We start from the raw sequence: 11,250 nt of genomic DNA on the forward strand, positions 1-11,250 counted from the left end.
TCTATTCCATCTCAACTTATTTTCTATCAATACTAGTCTTACTCATATATCCATTCCTAACTCCATCTTTTATATTTACCTTAACATCGTTATCTCAGCAACACTTATCTTATCTACATATTATTTCTTAGTTGCCCAACATTTCGCCCCATACAAGATGACTGGTCTTGTGGGTACTTGTTTATCGCAGTACCCCAAACGCACTCCGCCTTAATTCTATGGACCACATTCGGTCCAATCTACATAGCCGTTGTGATAATCGATCTTAAATAATAAAAATATTGACTCTTGTTCTCAATCTTCACTTTTTATCCACTTCAATTGTTAATATTACTAAAGTCTTACTCTTTATGTATTCGTTTAAAATTTCTTTCTTTCACTTTCAAAATAATTTCTTATTAATTATATATATCAGTGATTGTACACACACGACATGTATGCCATGACACTTATCGCCAAAGAAATTGAGAGATTTTTTCACTAAAACAAGAGTAGAAAATTTGAAGCAATTCTGTATGACATTACTTCTCTTGTGTGGGATTTTCATAAATCAAATAAAGCATTATAAAGTTTGACCAACTAAATTTTTTCACAATACAATTATTCATTAAAAAAGGAAAAACTATACATGGGCTACAACATTGCCCCTATAAGTGTGACTATTGTATAACAGTGTGTGACATGAAATCAATCAGAAATACTTTTTAGACAGAACCCAAATTCAGAAAAAACACTAATAATAAATCTAGTTGAAACATGTCAAATTCTGTGTATTTTTCTGAATTTAGGTTCTGTGTATGTAGCATTATTGTTCAAAATCAATTTCAATTTAGAGCTTGTTGAGGTCGCTTTCTCTCACAAACAACCCGTGAAAGCCGTAAGGCACTCGCCGGGGCAATTTCACGGCTGCCACGATGTCGAGGTCCGGAGACTTTGCGTCCATCACTAGAAACCTCGACTCGCCTATGTATTCATCGTGAACATAAGTTACTACGTACCCATCATCCTCGTCCGCCTCGGGATTGTTAGGGTCCTTTGCTACGAAGAAGGGCTCGCCCCCAAAACAGCCCCGCCCGAACAACCGACTAGCCACCGTGCAGTCACGGCGGTCGCCTTCTGATACTGACACGTCGAGCTTCACCACCCCGGAGATCTTCGGCATTGGATCCCCAATTGCTGCATACACGTACCTGCATGGAAACCCAAAAAATAAGTAATTTTTTTTGGTCAAGGTTATGGGTGAACCATATATACTGCAGGCATTTATACTGCTTCGTAGTTTAAATTTGAGTTTAGTCTTCGAAATTCATCTCGCCGGTTGTTTGGCGAGAAGGTTGACAGTTGCGGTTAATAAGGTGATAATTGTAATAGACAAATACTTCACTTGGTTGTGCGGATGATCGTCTGACCTCTCGTCCAGTAAATACTCATTCGGGCAATTTGAGCCCCTTCCTTTTTGAACTACAAAGTCATTTTTTTATTAAATATGATCTTAATATTTAATTTAAAACTTATAGAATAGATAAGATTGAGACAAATTATATCCATAGTTATTTTCATTTGTCCTCTGTGTTAATTTTGTTCATGTAATTTTAATGGTATTGATTTATTAATAATTTTTTTTTTTGTATTGAATCAATTCAGTCCAATACACAACTAGAGTTAGAAATTGTACTGGATTCATTTCTCTTAAAGTAATTGAAGATTTGAACCAGTTTGCACTTGATTTATGTCCAATTTCTCAGTAAATATTTAAGTTAATTAAATAGAGGATAACATTGATGCAATTGAATCAAATTAACACAATCTATAATTATAAGGATCAAGTGTATAATTTGCCTAAATTTTTCTATTTTATTTTAAAATTAGACTTCTTTCTAATTGAAGGAATCGATTATAGACAGTTAATTTTATTCCTTAGCAGCTTACGTAAATCACCCATGAGGATTATCATGTTATAAAATTATATTTTAATATAAATTTCTCTTCATGTTTGTGAGTTTTAGTCACCATACAGTTGTTAGGATTTTCTTTTTATTTTTTTTTTCACTTTGAGAATTTATATTAATTAGGTATTATATTTGATATTTTTCTTATAATTATAATTTATTGAATTCTGTTATAATATAATATATGATAAAAGAATTAATAAATCCGGCTTCGCTGTAGAGAGTAGCAACAACACTGTCTAATGTGGCTTTTATGAGCCGAATCTAACTGGATGATTTGAATGGCATATTTTGTAAGATTTTTTAAAAAGATCATATATATATGAAAAAAAATTTATTAAATATTGATGATCATTTGATTGAATTTTATTTGTCTAAAAAAATAGACAAGCTACATTCAAAATTATGTTGTCTTTTAATTTATTTTCAAACAAATATAATTTGATAAAATGATTTTCAATATTTGATCAAATTAATTTTTATATGAATAATTTACCCAAGTGGATTCTATAAAATTAAAAATAGTGTTGTTCAGACTAAAAAATTAGATCTATCTTTTAACAATTTATTAGAATATCTAAGTTAACTCTTTCTTTCTATATTTTCTCTAATCGTTAGTTAATCATATATTTTTTATATCATTTTTAATTAGTAATTTTAATTGTTGTGATGATTCCAAAATAAAAAATTATTAAAAATTTTAAATTATTATCAAATTTTCTACTACACACTCAAATAAATTTAAGTTCATTTTTTAATTAGTAATTTTAATTGTTGTGATGATTCCGAAATAAAAAATTATTAAAAATTTTAAATTATTATCAAATTTCCTACTACACACACAAATTTAAGTCCCCCCCTCCCCCCCGCGCCCGGTGTTGGTCTCACACAGCATATGAGAGATTAGGAGAAATTTTTAGCACTAAATTTTTTTATATCCGTATGATTGCTCGTCATGTTAAAAAAATTTAAAGAACAAAAATTCAATATGTTTTGTTTTAATTTTTTGAATTCAATTTTATAGAAATTAAATTTTTTATTTTTTGTATTTTTATTTTTAGCGAATATTTTTTAAATTTTAAATAATTTTTTAACTTTTTTAGATATATCTTACTTAGACGTATCTAAAAAATAAAATATTTATAAAAAAATATTTTAAAAAATTAATAAATACACAAAAATATAAAATATATATATATATAAAGTTTTCGTATTTTTTTTTATGTTTTTAGAATTTAATGAATATTTTAAAGATTTTTTTCACAAAAAATATATATTTAAAATGTATTTATGTTAAATGAATTTAAAAATTTAAAAATTATTTAAAATGTTAAAAAAATTTAATAAAAATAAAAAATATAATAAAACAAAAAAATAAATAAATTTTAAAAACTAAAACCAAACAGGTAGATGCTCTTCCAAAATAAAATAGACTCACAATCAGTTAAACACCGTTCAATTCGGTATCGTCCAGTCCCATCACTGAAACAGTTGGAAAAAGAGTGGATTGGACGGTCTGTCCTAGACCTTTTTCTGTTTTCAGTACATAAAATTAAAAAAAAAATACTAATAATATTAGAATACGACGTAAGACATATGATTGATAATTTATTTATTTTTTTCGTTTTAAAATATTAATTTATTAATTTATTATTTACTATTTTAAAATATTAATCTATTTTCAAAATTTTAAAATTAAAATTAAATAAATTTTTTATTTTGTTATTTTTTAAATTAATTAATTATGACCATTGATGTTTTAAAAAAAATTCAAAAGATAATTAATAATTTTTGGAAGGGAGTATGAATTTTTATAGGAATTTATGACACATTTTATGGGTTAAATTATGTAATTTTGTGAATTGAATTGGATATATTTATGAGAATTTACGTTAAATTGTGATTTTTAAAATTTTTATGAGTAAACTTAAGTAAATTTGTATTTAAATTACATGATTTTTTTGTGAAGTGACTTGCGTAAATTTGTGAAATTTATGTCAAGTTGTAATTTTTTAAAATTTTATGAATTAATTTATAGGAATTTATATTTAAGTTATATAATTTTGTGAAATAATTTACATATTTTATAAATACTTGTGCAAATTTACATACCCCTCCATATGGTATACAACCCTTAAAGGGCTGCACACCCAAACACTCTAATTATAATTATTAGATTGGATTTGTTTCCATTTGAAAATTGAACTGGCTCAGGCATAAGTAAACTTTTACTGGTAAAAATTTATAAAAACATCACCCAATTAAATTTTTTTAAAAATGTTTACCTAAAGAGTAAGAGTTTTTGGTTAAATTTTTTCAAAAATTCTTATCAATTTTTTTTTCATTTGAGTCTAACATTTTAACTGTAATCCAATTAATTAAAATTTTAGCGAGAGCCAATCCATTCTCATAATTAATTAGTGACTACACAAACAACAAACGGTACCTGTTCTTCTTTCCCAAGTAGTTGTGATTAATCACAGCAAAATCCAAATTCCTGGCCGCCACCGGAAACCTGGACACCACCCCACTCTTAAGATCAATCCTCACCATCTCCACCGACGCATGTATCAAATCCATCCTCTCCAACGTATGCTCCACCGCCAATATATTCGGCGCCACCATCACCACCGTATCACCACCGTCCTCATCCCACGCATTTATCGCATGTATTATATTGAACCCCGGCACTTCAAACCACCTCATCTCCGACTCGTCCTTCGCGTACCTCGGAATCACGCCGATTCTCGGCACTTTCGCCGAATCAGTACCCACCGGCGACCCTGTTAACAAATTAATTCAAAATTATCTAAATTAAATTTGGGAACGGTTCAGTCTGTTAAGGATTTAATAGAAAAAATTAAAATTTTTCTGTATATAAGAACAGTTTGTCATCTGTTAACGATTTAATAAAAAAAATTAAAATATTTTTGTATATAAATAATTTAAGTGTGTAAGTTATAAATATTTTTTGTCATTTAGCCTCCGTTTAGGAAGTGGATTGGTTTTTTGATTTTTTTTGACTATTTTAGTTTGGATTAAAAAGCTTGATTTGAGAAGGGATTTTTAGTTTTTTTGACTTTTTTTGTGAGAGAAAAGTGTAATAATTATAGATTAGATATGATGTTTTGTTTGTTATGACTAAAATAGTCTATTTTATCTTTTGTGGTTAAAATAATCCCACACCTCCTTACCAAACAGAGCCTTAATTAAGAGGTAAAATGCACTTTAATCTTTTATATTTTATTTCATATGTGATTTTCTTTCAAATTTAAAAATAAATTTATAATGCTTTTTATATCTTACACATGTTTTTAGATGAAATTTTTAACGGTACATTTTAATTTACAAATCACAAAAAAAAAATATGTGGTTATTTTTAAAGAGTCAAACTATAAATACTAAAATAAAATTTGCCATAAATTTGATTATCTTCTTCAAATCTTTTTAATTCTTAGGAAAAATTTCAATATAGGTTTTTTAAAATAAAAAAATTATAAATAAGTGCTAAATTTTGTAAGTACTAATAATTAAAAGCATACTATTTTTTATGGGAAAAAAAATTGTAATAATTTTTTTGAAATTAGTAATTTCCCCCTGTTCTTACAGACACACCTCCGAGGATCATCTCCATGGGGTTCATTCCGATCTGAATATCAACAAAAATGGCGTACTTCTTCGTGATCGCAAAATCATGAAGAAACGAAGGAGTAGTCAATGAGAAAATCGGCACGTCAGGTTGTTTCGAGCCATCTGGGTTGAACCTGAAAAAGGTTAGAAATGGCGGTACCGGACCATACCGGAAAGCGAATGCCTCGCCGGTATCTGGGTCAAGTTTCGGATGCGCCGTCATGCTCATGAACAATTTTCCGGCGAAATCACGGCGACCCAGAGTGATTATATCGCCGTCCGGCGAGATCTCGACGGCGTAAGGAAGATCAGACTCGCCGAGAGCGTAGAGTTTGGATCCGATGAGAGCCAAGCTCGTGTTCGCAAGCCCAATCCCATTGGTGGGGTTGAATTGTCCGGCGAGAGCTCGAGCGGCGGTGACTGCCCCACGCGCCGCTGAGGCGGTGAGGCCATTGAAGCCGGAGAAGACATTGGGGATGACCGGAGAACCGGTTTTGCACTCGATTGTGTACTTGTAGGTCTTCACGTAGCGGCTGCAGAGGGTGGCGGCGGTGGGGCCGGAGATTTTGATGGCGTGGAGCATGCCGTCGCCGTCGAAGAGGTGGTAGGGGCCGCGGGGGAGGAATTGGGGATTGGGGCCGTTGCGGATGTACGCTCCGCCGTGGAGGCACTGCGGGAGGGAGCCTTCCACCACCGTGCAGTTGGTCGGAGGGAGTTCGTCGACGGGGGCGAAGTTGTCGGAGAGGACGTAGCGTGGGTCGACGGACTGGCGGAGGGGTGGGTCAATGAAGTTGTTGATGATTTCGTCGAATGTGTTGAAGATGGTGGTGGAAAAGCTCGGCTCTGCTCGTCTCGCAGTTGGTGGTGGTGGTGTGGTGGTTGGTTTTTTTGATGTGGATTTTTGTGGGATTGGTTTTGAAATTTGAGGTGTTCTTGTAGGGGGGGTGGTGGTGGTGGTGGTGGTGGAGGAGGAGGAAGTTGAAGTTGGTGGTTTTTCTTCTATTCGGACAGCGGAGATGTGGAGGAGAGGAGGATTTGATGGTTGTGGTTGTGGTGGTGGTGGTGGTGGTGGTGGTGTTAGAGAGACATTCGAGAATGAAAATGTAGAGAGGAATGAGGATGAGAAGGCATCCATCTCTGCTGAGTGTTTTCTCTGCAACACTGAACCAACCAACCACAGTAGCTGAAAGCTTAAATGCTAGCTGTTGCGGAGAAAAAGTGTAATGTTAGTGGTGTAAAAATTTTATTAAATGTATTATATGGTGTGGGATCATACAAGGTGAGTTATACACATTAGAGATGTTTGGTAAAATTTTTTTAAAAAATGTTTGATAATTTAAAATTTTGTGATTCAAATGGTTCAAATATATTATAACGACGGCGTTTTGAATGATTTGAGTCATTTGAGTCACAAAATTTTGAACTACCTAACATTATTAAATTTTTTTATAAAATTTTTAAAATCTTTAATATTTTGTGAGAAAAAATCAACAGTAATAATCTTATGGATGAGAGATTACTTAATTTTGTAGTAATATTTCAGACGATTTATCACAGAAAGGCTATTTAACGTACCGCTATTCTTATTTTTCATATTTCTTCACGTTATTTGTAAGTCGTATTCTAATTTTAATGATGATGTGAATAGTTCAGATAAAATATCTTGCAATGATAGGGGTTTTTTTTATTTATTTATAAATTTATAATATTTATGAATTTATATTTTATTTTTATAATTATTTCAGAGACTAAATAGATTGAATTACATATTTTAGGGGCTTAATAGATTTAATCGATAGTTTAAAGATTAAATAGATTTTAATTTAAGAAAAATTAGTTCAAGGTTCTTTTTCCATTTTTAATAATGGAAGAACTAAGGCCTCGTTTGGCAAGAGGCTATTTTAGCCAATTAGTCAAAAAATTACTAAATTAGCCAAAAAGCCAACAACCCATACCAAAAAATCAAAGATTCTCTTTTCTCTCTACTTTTTACAAATCTTTTCGTAATTAGCCAAAAAGTCATCCCAAACATATAAGTTTTTTTTACCTACCTTTTTAGCCAAATAGCCAAAAAGTTACTAAATTAGCCTGTTCCCAAACGAGGCCTAAATCAAACCTTAAGTCCTATCAAAAGAAATCGGTTACATGAATCTTTCTTCGCGACGCGACTCTATCAAAGGCTATTTCGTTAGTCAAATTAAGTATATTCATATCTCTATTTACAATGCTAGCCAATGTTAATTTAGGCCTACCTAATCTCCTAACACTTTTATCTACTGTCATTGCTTTGCATATCTTCACTATTGCCTCTGTTGATCTTCGTTAAATATGACCAAACTATCTCAATCTATTCTCTCTCAACTTATCTTCTATCGGTACTACTCCTATCTGTGTGAGTGATTTTCTGACCACACTGCCCGCTTAGTAACCAGCTGGAGAGCACCGGCAGAATAGATGGCACCTGGCTGACCTGCAACAGAAAGAGAAGATTCCGGCGATGGTTCGTCCACTCGTGGGCACTCCAACGATCAAGTCAGTATATCTCTCAAAGATAAATTAAGTGCTAAACTCACAAGCTTGAGTATCAAAAGCATACCTTAGACCCATGTGGGTGCCTCTCTTTTATAGCCAACATAAACCTAGTCCCAATAGAAGCCTAACTTTTATGGACTCAGGATTACTACTAATCTTGGACTCCCAGTAAGATTAGGATAAGCTCTATAAGAGTCTTATCTTAATACAAACTGAAGTCTTCTCTCATTCTAGGACTCTTGCCCCTCATCCGCTTATCTCGGATTCCGATATCTTCGGAGGTAACCTCGACCTATTCGAGATGGCCTCGGTATAACAACCAGGACACGTGGCACCTCGGTTAACACGTCGGCGTCACCTTGGCCACGTGTTGGTACTCAGAAAATATATCCCCACAACTGCCCTTAGGTTCTATTACCTCGACATTCTGAGGTGATGGAACCTAAACTGTTCGTTCATCTGTGCCCCTCTGTCCGAGATCAAACTCGCCGACCTCAAAGTTCCCTAGACTTTATTGTCCACTTCTGTCAAGTATCAATCTTTATGCTTTCCTAGCTGCTCGAGATCACACCTCCTAGCCGAGGTTCTTGTTCCATTAATTTGTAAACTCCAAGAGCTTTGCAACTGCTCCACTCACATTCTTCGGTGGGTTCCCGACTTCCAGTCATCTATTTGACTCCGGCGATCTTCATATTGGCGTTCATTTCTCTTGGTAGGTTATTAAGCTCAATCTTTCATAACTCTTCTGAATCCGTTTACTTGCCCTCTGTTGTTTTCTATTTTCGTCTGTTTTCAAGTTTTGAATTGTTTGAACGCCTGGCACTGTTCTTGCTATATTCGCTTTCTGTTGCTAGCATCGTGTCTGGGTCATTACTTTTTTGTTCTTCACATACTTACTTAGTGCCTGTGCACTTGGCTTTATTCTTGAACTTTGTCGTCTTCTTGACTCTGATTTTTCTCTTTTTTCATTCAATCCTCTGGCTTTTTCTCTTTCTAGCTATTTTGCTTAAATCCGTCATTGTTCCAAGCTTTCAAGCTCTGCAACTGTTTTTGTTCCTCTCCTCTGGTGAAGCTTACGTCATTCTGTCATTTTCGCATCCGTCGTCAGACTTTGGCAATTCTCATTCCGGCTTCCCTCTTTCTGGTAAGCCACTGTTCCTCCTGGTTTATTTCTTGTTGCTTTCCAAGAAGCTCTGCTTCATTGTTAATCACCATTACTGTTTTACCCGTTGTTTCCAAATTATCTTCTTGAATACACACTGTTCACACATTTGTTGATTTCTGCCACTGTTCTTGGCTTGACACACCTGTGCAATCTTTTTGTCTTGATTTCCTGATAGCTTCATCACCATTCTTGATTACGAATTATATTCTTATTTCTGTTTTCTGTGTCTTCTTCCAGATTCTTGCTTTCAATCCTTGCCTTCAAACTCTGAGGTGCCAATCGCCGAGAAGAGCTTTGATCAAACTCTTCGGGAGATCGATGCTAAGCTCGAGGCCGAGAAGGCTGCTGAGAAGTCTTTCCAACTGTCTTCTATATCCTGCCATTGATGCCGAGTAGTTTTGTTTCATTCTTTTACTCCTTGTACCTTGTACCTTGTACTTTGTCCTTCTTTGTATGCTTTTAATCCGGCCAACGTGCCATTTTTGTAGTCTGAATAATTTATTTTTCAATATTTAGGCCGAAGTGCCTTCTTTCTTCTTTAAATGCATTTCTCTAATTTCTTCTTTGAATAAATGTCTTTTTTTTTTTCTGCACTTGTATGATTCTACACTTAGAATAATTTGCATGTTTTCAAAGTACACCTTGACTGTGCAATCTCTTCAGGTAAAATACCTCTGCCACAAATTCTAATCTTGCTCATCTCGGCTTTGTCCTAACACTCAAAAATATTGTAACAAATATTTTTACAAGTGTTTGCTTAGGACTTGTCACTTTCTCAATGTCTTCTATCAAGACTTCAGTTTTCCATATTTCAAGTTTTGACAACTTGGTAGTCTCGGCAAGTATGTAGATATTGCTTGAGCTTGACTTTAACTTGTAAATTTTTCTCAAAAATTTCAACAAGTGTTTTAACCATCATCCTTTATTATAACCTCGGCTTAACTTCAGCTCGTAAATTTTTCTCAAAATTTCAATAAGTGTTAAACCATCTTCCTTTCGATACGACCTCGGTTTAACTTCAACTTGTAAATTCACACAGAATTTTAACAAGTGTTAAATATCATCTCGGTTTAACTTCAACTTGAAAATTCACATAGAATTTCAACAAGTGTTAAATATCACATCGGTTTAACTTCAACTTGTAACTTCAACTTGTAAATACGACCTCGGTTTAACTTCAACTTGTAAATTCACACAGAATTTCAACAAGTGTTAAATATCATCTCGGTTTAACTTCAACTTGTAAATTCACACAGAATTTCAACAAATGTTAAATATCATCTCGGTTTAACTTCAACTTGTAAATTCACACAGAATTTCAACAAATGTTAAATATCACATCGGTTTAACTTCAACTTGTAAATTTACACAGAATTTCAACAAGTGTTAAACATCATCTCGGTTTAACTTCAACTTGTAAATTCACACAGAATTTCAACAAGTGTTAAATATGACCTCGGTTTAACTTCAACTTGTAAATTCATACAGAATTTCAACAAGTGTTAAACATCATCTCGGTTTAACTTCAATTTGTAAATTCACACAGAATTTCAACAAGTGTTAAACATCATCTCGGTTTAACTTCAACTTGTAAATTCACACAGAATTTCAACAAGTGTTAAATATCATCTCGGTTTAACTTCAACTTGTAAATTCATACAGAATTTCAACAAGTGTTAAATATGACCTCGGTTTAACTTCAACTTGTAAATTCATACAGAATTTCAACAAGTGTTAAATATCATCTCGGTTTAACTTCAACTTGTAAATTCACACAGAATTTCAACAAGTGTTAAATATCATCTCGGTTTAACTTCAACTTGTAAATTCACACAGAATTTCAACAAGTGTTAAATATCACATCGGCTTAACTTCAACTTGTAAATTCACACAGAATTTCAACAAGTGTTAAATATGACCTCGGCTTAACTTCAACTTGTAAATTCACACAGAATTTCAACAAGTGTTAAACAT

General features: G+C 33.1%; 1 protein-coding gene across 2 annotated transcripts; it reads right to left on the reverse strand.

Moving 5' to 3' along the window:
• Window positions 1–492: 492 nt before the first annotated feature.
• Window positions 493–6,840, reverse strand: NCED4 (nine-cis-epoxycarotenoid dioxygenase 4). 2 transcript variants are annotated; one of them, XM_082895746.1, is made up of 4 exons: window positions 5,565–6,806; window positions 4,396–4,732; window positions 3,388–3,482; window positions 493–1,190 (listed from the first exon to the last, which is right to left on the reverse strand). In XM_082895746.1, exons 1-4 carry the CDS (start codon window positions 6,712–6,714, stop codon window positions 1,138–1,140), a joined length of 1,635 nt encoding a protein of 544 aa, XP_082751872.1. In that variant the 5' UTR covers window positions 6,715–6,806; the 3' UTR covers window positions 493–1,137. The 2 variants fall into 2 exon arrangements, with proteins under 2 accessions (XP_082751872.1, XP_028127311.2); XM_028271510.2 differs by lacking the exon at window positions 3,388–3,482 and having other exon boundaries at window positions 5,565–6,840.
• Between the last annotated feature and the right edge of the window lie 4,410 nt (window positions 6,841–11,250).

This window comes from Camellia sinensis, chromosome 11, assembly GCF_055761805.1.
Source record: "Camellia sinensis isolate YWXY chromosome 11, ASM5576180v1, whole genome shotgun sequence".
NCBI lineage: Eukaryota > Viridiplantae > Streptophyta > Magnoliopsida > Ericales > Theaceae > Camellia > Camellia sinensis.